Source organism: Abrus precatorius, unplaced genomic scaffold (genome assembly GCF_003935025.1).
Source record: "Abrus precatorius isolate BTA unplaced genomic scaffold, Abrus_2018 Scaffold4, whole genome shotgun sequence".
NCBI classification, from domain to species: domain Eukaryota; kingdom Viridiplantae; phylum Streptophyta; class Magnoliopsida; order Fabales; family Fabaceae; genus Abrus; species Abrus precatorius.
In genome coordinates this window covers 14,150,672-14,163,491 of record NW_020874384.1, presented here as the reverse complement: position 1 = coordinate 14,163,491, position 12,820 = coordinate 14,150,672, and the positions used below count along the sequence as shown (strand labels likewise).

Here is a 12,820-nt window from a genome sequence, read left to right as displayed (position 1 = left end):
ATACAACTTTCTTTTTACTAAAATGTCCAGTTATTTTTTAAGGAGTAAATATAGTATGTGTGAGAAAAAAAAACAGAAACACACATGCCTATGAAGAATGAACAAGTAAAAGGGATATCAAAGTAAAAACAAATGATTGCAATGAATTTTCAATGTCTTCATTATAGGCATGGTTGTCAAAAGTAAAATTTTACTATAATGCATTTGATGATTTTAAGGCCCAAAAATAATATGGTATCTCTGATACAAATGAAGAAAAAAAAAATCGAAAAAAATAACAATTAATTAAATCAATATTATAAAAATTCAAAAAAAAGTAAAAACTAAAAATAAAATTGAAGTTGAGGTCCCAAAACAAATAATAATAAAAATTTGAAATATCAATCTCACTTAGTGGACTAATAACAAATTAAAAACTATACAAATACTAGCAAAAAAAAAAAAAAACAAACTATACAAATAAGAAAACTTCATTCTAAAATTGGTAAAAGCATTTTAGATAAAGAGATGTGTCAAATATTTAGACTAAACACTTTTTTTTATTATTGGATTGAAGTAACCTACTAAATCTTAATATACATCAATTTTTTTCTTTTAAAGTAATACATTATGTCAAAAGCTTTTGTTAACTTCAAAATAATTAAAAATATATATTTTTCTATTTTTCAATATTAAATAAATAATATTTATATATTTTAGTAGATTAAATGAGTTGACTTAGAAACTCAAGCAGTTTAACTTGCAAGTTATGCAGATCAACCCACATAAACCCTCAATTTTATATTTAAACTTGCAAAATTACAATTTTTTACAAGTGAAACATCATATACTCAGCTCCAATAGCATATGCAATAATACATACCGAAGCCACATAATAAAACGCAAATAAAAATCATTATAATTATATTTGCTCTTATACGTAAAAGCATAGATTTTAAAACGCGTGTTTTTGTCTAATCAATTTAAAGAGTAAAGTATTTTTCTTTCACGATATTTATTTAAGGCATTTTAAGATGTTCAACCTGAAAAAGAGCTTTTAACGATTTTGGTTATTACTGAAAAAAATTATATAATTGTATATTTTGATAAATTAAAAATTGTGTTATATTATCGTATTCATAACCTTTTTTTTTTTCGGAACATAACTCAAATAATATTAAATGCATTTCAAAAATAAATTATTACAAAATCAAATCTTGGTTAAATAGTTAAAAATGAATTATTACAAAAACAACATTCATCCATGAATTATTTTAATAAAACAATGCTTAACTCTCTACCATATAATGAAAATGGAATAGAAATTTTGTGAATCTTAGAGCACATCAAAGTCACCTTTTGGGTCACAATCATTTTCTTTCTGTAAGGTTGTGTGTGTTGTAATTTGGAGAAGAAATAGCGATACATCAGTAAACGGATGATTGGTTGGGGTTGGACAGCGCAACACTAACAACAGAGGCGTTTGAGTTGTGTACGCAAATTGAAAAACAAAAACTCAGTGGCTTGATTATGTGTTCTTCTGGTTCTGCGTCTCCATCTTTTAAGTCAAATCAAATGGGAAACTTTTTGTTTCTAATTCTATGTCAGATTAATTCTATAGGAAAAATGATAATTTCTATTAATATTGAGTAAAATTTTAAATTACTTTCGTTGAATAATTTAAATTTAACTTATAAAAGTGTATAAGATAACATTTTATATTTGTAAAAGTGTATAAGAAAATTCTTCTATTATTAAAATGTTTAGTTTTTTATTCTTGAATAAAAATAATTTAAAATTTTTACACATTAAAAAAAATAAAATAAACTGGCAATAACGGAATAACTTTTTTTTAAAATATAAATTATCGCGTTATACATTTTCAAACATCAGATTCTAAAATTACACATAAAAAGTTGACTTTATCTTAATTTAAATTCAAATGAAAATTTAAATTGGTTTGATTAAATAATTTAATCATATTTTATTTCAACTAATAAAACTAGTGGCTAATTTCATCTAATTATTAAACAGATTAAAAAATGTCAACTATCGTATTTATAGTATTATTCAACTCTGTCGTATATCCTATTCTTGTAGTGCTAAATAATTTCCGATGGAACGATAACGAAGGAAACGTGCCATGTCGCTGTACTTTGCATGGTTTGGTTTATTTTGAAATTTGGAAGGTAAAATTTGGATACCTTGTCATAGTTTTATACGAGGAAACTTAAAGTATGTTTGGTTTTAAAAATAAATCATTGTACAAATTTAATACATTTAAATTTACATCATCATGTGTAATTATCTCCAAATATATAGTTTGGTACGATGATGCTTTGTTATTTGTCTTTAATCATGATTGAAGTGTATGATTGTCATCTAATTAATTATAAGTTTTTGTATTTCGGGCACAATGTTGTTAAAAGTTTAGATCAAAAGAATAAAGTTGACATTATCATTTATACAGGACATAAAATGTCTTATACTGATACCTTTTTTTTTTTTTCTTTTTTGCATTAAACGGATTATTATTTTTTGAAAGTTTTTAAATGTGTGTTTAATAAAAAATATTATTTATTACTTTCTTATACTTTACCTTATATCACATTAGATGAACTATATTTTTAAGGAAAATAACCAACACCGAGAAGATTAAAAGAGCTACTCATATTTTAAAGAGAGATTAAAAGAATCACTCTGAAGAAGAGTTTGAATCTTATTTTACATAACAACGTAAAATAATGAGATTATATTTGAAGTGACGACCCAAATGCAATATAAAACTATATTTTTCTGTATATTAAATAGCATGAAACGTCAACAAAAAAATAGTTAATTTGGTTTTAAATGCTAAGAAGGTACTTGAGCGTTAGAGTATTAGAAATTGTATCTTTGAAATTAAGTTCTATCATTGAATAGATAACATATATATAGTCTTGTTGATACTCAAACAAATCAATGAAACGAAAAACAAAATATTTGGTCAATTAGTGTTACAGATACAATAAAATTATTGCTTGACTTTACCTGATCAAATTTAGCTTCTCAGTTCACATTTGTGAGATAGAAAAATGGAGTTGGATGCTTTATTGCACAAAAGCATACTCCTAACTGAGGCAATTTGAGGACCACGAAAGCTTTAAAATATATTTGGAGAACAATAATGCAAACTCAATTAAATTATTGAAAACCACATTTTTGGATGGAAAATAAATCTAGTTATTGCTTTAGATTTATGGTCCTTGTTGTTGAATCATGCACCATCTTTACTAATCCAAATCCATATATGGTCTGTGATCCTTGTTTGAACAAGTTGGCTCTTGTTTGAACAAGTTCTGTGTAATCCTTTATTAATGGGCAGTGATTCTTTTTAGTTAGATTTGATGATATTAAAGTTTTATTAAAAATATTTTTTTGTTAAAATAAAACTCTAAATTTAATTGATAAATAAAAAAACATTATTTAAAAAGTAATGTGTAAGTTTTGTTCAAACACAAATTGTATGCTTTATATAAAAATATGATCTTATACAGTTGTAAAATAAGTATGAAGGATCCCAATAGCTAAAAATATTATAAAGGTACATTTTTTAAAATTTCATTTACTAAATGTGAGCCATAAACATTGCAGTTTGAACTTGAACCACATAAGATGTCAAATTTTCTCAAGTATCAAGTTGGAAACAATATCAGTTGTTAATAACACCATTTAATTCATATAAAAATTTTAAATCTAATAAATGAGATATTGAAACTAGCTGAATAGTTAAAAGGTCAAAGAGAGACCCACTAATTAAAAAAAATGAGAAATTTACTAAATGATTTAATAAAATAGTTGAATTTTTTATCAATATACTTTAAGAAGAGATAAATAAAAATAGATGATATTAACACCATGATATTTGATTAAAAATGGTTATTTTTAATTAATTTTAAAAATATTTATTTTACTTTAAAAAATAATTTTACATTTGTTATTTTTACTTCTAAACTAAAGAAAAGAATATTTATAATAATTTTTATTTTTTAATTTTTGAAATAGTGAAAAAATTTTGAAAACTATTTTAATTAAAGAAAAATAATTTATAATATTTTTTTTTCTAATAAACAGAATCAAAGACCTAAATCAAATAATTATTAGATCACAGTTCTAAAACATCAAATACTACTGGCGTCTAAGCTTAAGAAGGGAAGAGGGGGCATCTATAAGCTCAAAATAAGGAAAAAAATCCTTAAGATAAAGTTTTGCTAAATGGTCAATACATTAATTTGCCTCTCTGAACATATGCAAGATTCTAATAAAACTAAAACTTTTAACAAAATTCTAATTGTACTAGTAAGAACCTATAAGGGGTGGGAAGATTGTTTAACATTAAAAACTTTCTTTGAGTCACTCTCAATCCATATGGTTTGAACCTAATGCTTAACTACCATTTGAACTCTTAGGAGGATTCTTTAAAGCTTAGCAGCTAGAGGGGAGCAAGGATTCATATAGCTATAAAATCTAGCAGCTAGAGGGGAGCAAGGATTCATATAGCTATAAAATCTAGCAACTAGCTTACCATGGGCATCATAGATCAGGCCTCTGCAAGCAAAAGTAGCAGAATCAAACCTGAAGACAACCCCATCAATATTTAACTTGAATTGGCCTGTTGTAAGAGGGTACCATCTAACATGTCCTGTTTCAAAAATCATACAAGGAGGAGTCTTAGAATTGGGCTTGCAACAATGTAATGAATAATTAACCTCATATAAAGATTTATGAACTAAGTCCTTAGACTTTTCAGAGTAGTTCAAAAATATAAATTTATTCCTATTCTTCCATAGATATTAAACAATATAGGCAAAAACACCTCTCCAATTCTTAAAATAATTTGGGCTGAATCAAATAGGTTTAGAGTTAACCAATCAGAGAGGCTCAAACTAAAAAATAGAGTCCACTGCTTAAAAAAAATTAGATGGTCTCAAACATTCTTAACAAAATTACAATATCTTAAAACATACATGATGGATTCATGCTAAACTCTATACCTAGGACAATAAGAAGAAAAGGAATACCCAACTGTCTTTTTTTAGGGGGGAAGGGGTATTCCAATTCCAAGCAAGGTTAAAAATAATATTATAGTTAATAGAGTTCTTAGTAGGAGTAGAAATCAGTTGATATGTAGTTTTAATAGAAAAAAAATTCATTATTAGTTAGAGACTAGAAAAAAATCATCTGGGCCATTGCACCTATTCGAGGGCTTGATAACAACTATGTTATTACAAATGTTATCAGGTAGAACAACTTGAATGATGACCTAATCTTAGTTACCTTTAGCAAAGAATAAAGCCACAGAAGTACTTAAATCTACCTCAAGAACTTAACAATTAAATTAGCTAGTCAAATTACTAAAATTAATGATTCAATTGTCAGTCCAATATTTAATGGACAATCCATCTTCAAGTAACCACATGAAGCCCTAAGAGAATTGAGGCCAAACAAAGATGATGCTTTTCTAGAGGTAAGAAACAAAATGATCAGACCTAAAACCTAAATTTTGGTCAATATAAAACCTATATTTATGTCTAAGATTTTGAGCACATAGATTTGTAGGGGAGGTTACTAACCTCCAACATAACTTTAGCAAAGATGCCATATTCAACTTCTCAAGGTCTTTGAAGCCCAGGCATTCCTTAGTTTTAGTTTTATAGATTTTCTTCCAACCCACCAAGTGACATTTCCTATCATTTAGAGAGGCTCAAATAAACTTTCTATAAGGGCTATTTATTTCATTACAAACTAATAAAGAGTCTAAGGTGGATTGCGAACATAAGATGGAATGTCCATTAAGCAGGATTGAGCAAGAGACACCCTGTCAGCTAAGGAAATGGAATTCATTCTCCAAAGAGAGAGCTTTTTTCCTGATTTTATCAATAGGAAAAGAAAAGTTCTTCCTAGTGAGTTTGGTATGAAGAATAAGGACACTAAGGTAGCTAACAATACTAAACAGGGAAGATTTGACATCATCTAAAGATATAATAGCAGAAAGTCTTTGCCTATCTGAGTACTTAAAGGGAGGGAAAAAATTCAGGATAATATATAGTATAACACTAATAGTAGTCCAAATTTGTTAGATTAAAAGTCATTTAGAACTTAAGGACTATTGCTGAAACATTACCCTGAACTTAGCCATAATAATCAAATTAGTGTTGAAAGAACTTAATATTTCTCTCTGGATCCTAAAGAAATTGAACATAATAGGATTAGTGACAATAAACAGGTTCAAAACTTATGCCCTCAACTCAAGATTTCCCCAGAAGACTACGAATCTTGGTACACTCCTTAGAAATTAACCCTAATAGTTAAAATGTTAGGTAAATCAATAAGTTTTAATTTTCTTAACCAAAAGTTGAATAACATTTAGGGAGAAAATGAGAATCTTAAAATTCTGGATTTGAATAATATTTTTTTTTCTTGTTAAATTTAAGAGTCTTGAGAACTATAAAATTGCTTTATTTGAAAGGCCATGGATGGTTTTATATTATTATCTTCTTGTTCAACATTGGAGACCCATATTTAGACCTAAGGAATATAATCTTAGGAAAATAACGGACTAGATTAGAATTCCTAACCTTTCTTAGAATTGTACAACAGAAAATTCTTATGGCAGGTAGGTGCCTTCTTGAGGATAATGCTAAAGATTAATCTCCACATCTCCCTTTTGTCTAGAGGTAAATTTGCTAGAATTCGTATCGAATTAGACTTAAATAAAAAATTAATTCCTATATCTAATTTTATTTTGATTGTGGTAAGTATGGACATAGAATAGAGGCTTGTTTAGATAAAGTTACAATCTCCTTAGATAAAATTGATCATGATTTCAGTGTATCTCTAGGATCAATAAGGAAGAGGGGTTTGTTAGTTTTTTTTGTCGATCTTGAACAAGATAGTTATAATATTTAGACAAATAAGTATATTAAGGATTAAGGTAAATTTGACTCATAGATACTAGCTAAGAAACCTAAGACTCCTAGATCTAGTGGAACATCTACTTATAATGGAAAGGGTAAGGAATATTTCCTAGATTCCATATTTAAAGTTCTAAATGACTTTAAATCTAACAAATTTGGACTACTATTAGTGTTATACTATATATGTTAAATTACTTTTTAGTTTTAAAAAATGTCTACAAAGTTGGATTTTAATTATTTATGATGTGTTTGGATGAATAATTTTAAAATTTTAATAAATTGAAAATATAAGAAATTAAATTTACACAATCTAAACTTTGTTATTCACAAAATTAATTGTTTAGATGATTATTTGTATAAAGTTTACCACAGTTAAGGAATTAGTATAATATAATGCAAGTTGCTTTCTCGATCTTAACGTTGCTGCATTATATTATTCAATTTTGTGGAATTGTGATTTTTGTGTGTAAGGATTTTTTTTTCAATTTTAAACATGAATAATTACATTGAATAAAAAGAATTATAATAGGAGTGACGTATTTAACATTTTTGGTGGAGGGAGACATGATTTAGAATTGAAGTATCAATGAGAGATAAGACGATAGTGTGTGAGAGAAACTAGAAATATTTTGAGAAAATTTTTAGAATTTTCTCTTTCAAAAAATAATTTAAATTCACTCTTACTAATTAAGAAAATGTTTTAAATACTATTTTAATTCTTACTTGAAACTTGTTTTTTTATTTAGTCTCTATATAAAAAAGACTTTATAATAAGTCTTTAAATAAAAAAGTTATCAAAATAGTTTTTATTATTAACATTCGTATAACGTTATTTTTTTGTATTTAAATATTTTTATTTTAGTCTTTACATAACATATTTTTATATTATAATTCTTATGCATAACACATGTTTCATTCTATTCCTTATGAAAAAAAAAAGAGAGTAAACTATAGGAATTAAATAAAAGAATGTATTACAGGTAAAGACAATAATGAAAAAAATGTGTTATATGAGAACTAGAATAGAAAGAATGTTATGTATAGAGGCCAAAATAAAATTTATCATTGAACTAGACAATGCATGATAGGTTATAAAAAGTGATTTATTAATTTTACATAATGCAATTGTAATTTAATAAATAATTATAAAAATTGTTATGAGAGTTGATGTTTGAGAGTTTGGTAAAGAAATATTTTAGAATTATATCCTTAATGATTTTGAAAGATTATTTCATGATTATGCAGTACTTAAATACTTTAGATAATTTTCACCAATAAGTACTTCACCATGATTATTTTTATAAGTATGAGCATAATCAATTATACAATTTAACTTATATGATAAAAAGTAAAACTAAAAAAATAGATTGCTACTACTCCCTCAAGTGAAAAAAAAAATGTTGCTTTGATTTTTAAACATTAATTTGCATTCTCTTCTTGTAATTTTATAATGAATAAAAGTAATTTTTTTGTAATTAAATTTCAAATATCATCTTCTCATAATAATTTCTATATTCACGTTAAGCTATAATTACATTGTTTAAAATCATTAAATAATCTTTTATAGTTTATCCTGGATCATTATAATATTTTTTTTAACTTATATTTGATAGTAACTTTTATTTTAACCTCTATACAGATTTTTTTTCTCTCTTTATGAAACTTTTTTTTATCTTTATAATAGGATTTTTTTGTATAAGGACTAAAATAAAAAATATATTATGCATAAGAACCACAATAAAAAAAATGTATTGTATATAGAGATAAAAACAAAAAATATTTAAATATAAAAAAATGGTTCTGTAACAAAAGTTAATGTTAGGGACTATTTTTTTATTTATTTTGAAACTTATTTACGTTTACAGAGATTAAATAAAAATAAAATAAATTTTGTATGAAGATTAAAATAATATTTAAAATTTTAAAATACCCTTTTAAAATACTTAAAATTTATAAAATTTATTTATTTAATATCCAAACAAAATATTTTACATGAAACATTTTAAATCATTTTAAAAATTACATTACCTTCTTAAAAATTTTCATTCAAACACATGCTGAATGTCTAATAATTTATTGAAGGTTAGTGAACATCAAATTTGTTTGTTTACCGATATTATTTCATGTTTATTCAATTAATATCTAAAAAAGCTTACCTTTAATGGAAGCTACTTTTATTACATCATTCTATCCTTTCATTGAAAAACTAGTAAGTTTTTTGCATCCCGTATTATTAAATCAAAATAGTTTTAAATAAAATTAAGGATATATTATATGAATTTTTTAAACTTAATAAAATTTTAAAATATTAAATATTTAATTATTAATAATAAATATTTAATTATATTAAATAATACTAAATTAAAATTCAAAATATATTAAGATTAAATAGAAAAAGTACATTAAAATTTACTTTAAATAATAATATTATTTCCTTTTGTAATTTGATTTTTATTAATAAGTTAAGCATAATATGAACATCCTTGATATATATGTTTCATATTATATTCCTAATATGATTGTAACGTAATTTAAGAGAAAAAAAAAATAAAGCAGTGAACTCATGGTCATGGATTACTCTGTTTAGCCCATTACTTGCTATAAAGTTGGGCTTGGGTTAGGAAAGTTTTGAGCTAAAACTTTATGCTTTTTGTTCAAAGGCCCAACTAAACTCTAAAAGATGATGCTTTATAACAGCCACGCCCAAATGGGCCGGATTAACTCAAATTAACATCTCTTTCTATTTATGAAATAATGGTACTACTATAAATTATAATTAAATATGGGAGTAAAGTTGAAATAGCTGACTAGAATTTTTGGTATTTTTAAAAAAATCCAAATCAATATTGGTAATTTGAATCGGATTAGGGTTTTATTTTAATAAGTACTTGTTTGATAAAAAATAAAAAAGGAAAATGAATTAAATATTTCTTATAAGTTAAAATCAATGTTATGCTTCTTTACTTTATTGGAAATTATTTTATTTAATTTCTCTAAATTTGAAGTGAATATGTTATTTTAACTTAAGAAGAAGTCCCAAGAATTTCATCTTATTTATAGGGAATGATTTTTTTAACCATTCTACTCAACATAGTTATATGTTCGCTCAGTTTTTTTTTTATTATTATTTATTTATTTTTGCTAATTTTGCTCAGTTTATTAAAATGCAAATAACAAAAGGATTCATTCCTGGTACAATGATCAATGTTGGGCTAGGTCACAACGTGTCGAGCCATTTTATTTGGTACCTAAAATCCCCTCAAAAGTGTGTAACGGTTGTTTGAATAAATAATTTAATTAATTCAATAAAACATAATTTAATTAAAAACTTATTTAATCATGTTTTATTACAAATACTTTTGTAGTATAAATTTAATTGAAAATTTATCAACATAATTTAAAAAATAATTTTGGTAAATCATTTTAAGAAGCTTATGAAAATAAATTAAAAATATATGTAACTTATAGGATATATTATAAGGTTCTCATAAACTCCTTGTAATTTTTTCTAAACGTCCCAAAAGTTGATCTATTCTTTCAAATCTCAAACTAATATGTCTTCCTTGCGGTATTGTTACTTAGGTTGAGTTTATGTTGTATGAATTTACGTGGATACTGTTAAAAAGGAGAAAGATAGAAGGGGTGTTACTACTACTACTACTACTAATAATCTAATCAAATTTAAGGACTCTGATTTAATTTGTACAAATCCATGTTCATACTAATGCAAAATTTTCATTAGGAAAAGCAACTATTTATGTATATGGACACAACAAAACTTGAGCTAGTAATATGTGTTACACACGTACATTCTATAATATCTATATATTTTTATCTTAGTAAATTACTAGGGTTCCAAACATGGCCGCTATTTATTTTTCTATATATATATATATATATATGGCATAGGTATATTACAATGTTAAGATAAGCAGTGGATTATTTATGGTACTTATTCCAATATCAACTTCTCTGATTCATATTGAACGTTAAGTTAATTGGGTATGAGCTTGAAAGGAGGCTTAGAAAGAGATGGCGATGGATCATATCGTCCATAATCTTTTGTGTTAGCTCTAAGAAGCCTCTCGTGGATAGTTCTTACTTCTTCCTTATTCAGTGGCTTCCTTGGTGTTCCCTACCAAATTAACAAAGCATGAATATAGCATCTGAGAGCAAACTTCAAATATATAGACATGTTAAAGAAAAATGAAAATTTGAAAATCATACCTTCTTTCCAATACGATGGTGAGAATGTGAGAAATGCAAAATAGTTAATCTTCATTTTTTTTATAGGTAAATTTAATATTAAAGCAAAAAATAAAGGCAAACTTGAATACAAGAAGTAAAGTTAACCTAGATTATTTATATGTACATAATTATACCATCATAAGATTAACTAATTTTATTTCTCACATTCTTGTCTGACATGCTCCATGCACACATACTCATATGGAAAATAACAAATTCAAGGACATTAAATAAATATGAAAAAGAAGTGGGAAATTAACAAAGAACATGCTGTGCATATTGAGCACTTTCAAATAAGAAGGCGCAGTAGATGGTAGTTCATGAGTTCTGCACCATTTTGTTAGGTACAACTACAAGGATTCAAAAGAATAAGAGAGAGAGAGAGATACATAAAAAGCAAGCCATAGTGATGTTCAAGAAGCCAATATTCAAGAATTTTTAATATATAAATTAAAGCAAATTAATATCTATGCTGTGGAAGAGGGGTGAGAGGAGAAGGGGTAACTTTGTTCTTGCAAACTAGTTCATATATGGCAAACAACCTGAGGAAATGCTTAAATGGAAGTGAGGCTATATAATAGATCATGATTACACGGTCATGCATGCATACCTCTTGGATTGCATTCATATCTCTTGCGATGTTCCGGATAAACTTGGATCGTCTACCTACATATGCATTAGGCACAGACAAGGCAAACTTTTATTGTCATCTAACAATTTCATAGCTTATAGTTTTCATATTATATATACGTGTTAATACTGTACACATGATATATAATAATAATGAAAAGCTAAATTTCAAGGAATAAAGTTTGTCCAGTTAATCACATGCCATGCACTAATAGAGGCTTGAACCTTTGATAGATACACATTAAATTAAAATTGATTTCCGTATATCGTTGTTATTGATGTTATAAAACTTAATATAACATAAAACACTGTAAGAAATTAAACTATGAAATATATACTGATTTGTGTTCATGTTTGCACTCAAGCTCTTATTTTTAGCCATGTTATAATCTCTGACACATGTCATGTGTGAGTGAGGTTGCAACCAAAGGCTGCAACAAGAAGACCTAAAAAGACCCACCTGCAAAAGATGTTGATAAAAGTGATCCAAAAATGAGGAGAAAGAGGAGGCTGAACTTCTTGAAAAACATAAGACCCATGATTTGTGCAACTTGGTATTTACTACGTTTAAGTTCACAGAAACTGATGTTTCCTATCTATATTGCAAGGAACAATAAATTCCCCCACAGGGGAAGCCTTTGAAGAAAAAACTGAAGTTGACAGTTTCAATGCGTAAGAAAACATTTTGCACTCTTTAGTATATAAATATTCAAACAGAAAAGGTGTATGGAGACCACTTTGCTTTTGTTGGGGCACTAAGTCTAAGAAGTTAGTGGAATGACATATATTAATTAGGATAATAGTTAACATTAGACCTTAGCGGAAATTATTGGGGTACCCCTATGCTTTACAACAAAACAAAATTTCTAGCCTACCAAACTTTTATTTGATACTATATTTATACTTTTTCTTAAACTTAAAATGCTTTAAAAGTAACTTGTATTCAACTGATTGAAAAAAGAGTATTATTTTATGACCCAGCAAAATTTTATTTATGAGATTATATA

At 26.0% G+C, this 12,820-nt stretch overlaps 1 protein-coding gene across 1 annotated transcript; it reads right to left on the bottom strand.

Annotated features, from left to right (window-relative positions):
• Positions 1 to 10,929: 10,929 nt before the first annotated feature.
• LOC113865268 (protein CASPARIAN STRIP INTEGRITY FACTOR 1) lies at positions 10,930 to 12,352 on the bottom strand. The gene is made up of 3 exons (XM_027499705.1): positions 12,274 to 12,352; positions 11,794 to 11,849; positions 10,930 to 11,070 (listed from the first exon to the last, which is right to left on the bottom strand). The coding sequence occupies exons 1-3, from the start codon at positions 12,350 to 12,352 to the stop codon at positions 10,930 to 10,932; spliced, it is 276 nt and encodes a 91-aa protein (XP_027355506.1).
• Between the last annotated feature and the right edge of the window lie 468 nt (positions 12,353 to 12,820).

Bases quoted from the DNA above. Each gene is read 5' to 3' on its own strand.
- LOC113865268 (XM_027499705.1), bottom strand. From the start codon at position 12,352: ATGGGTCTTATGTTTTTCAAGAAGTTCAGCCTCCTCTTTCTCCTCATT. The intron at 11,850-12,273 runs GTGGGTCTTTTT...ATGCATATGTAG, and splicing joins TTTATCAACATCTTTTGCAG to GTAGACGATCCAAGTTTATC. The intron at 11,071-11,793 runs GTATGCATGCAT...TTAATTTGGTAG, and splicing joins ATATGAATGCAATCCAAGAG to GGAACACCAAGGAAGCCACT.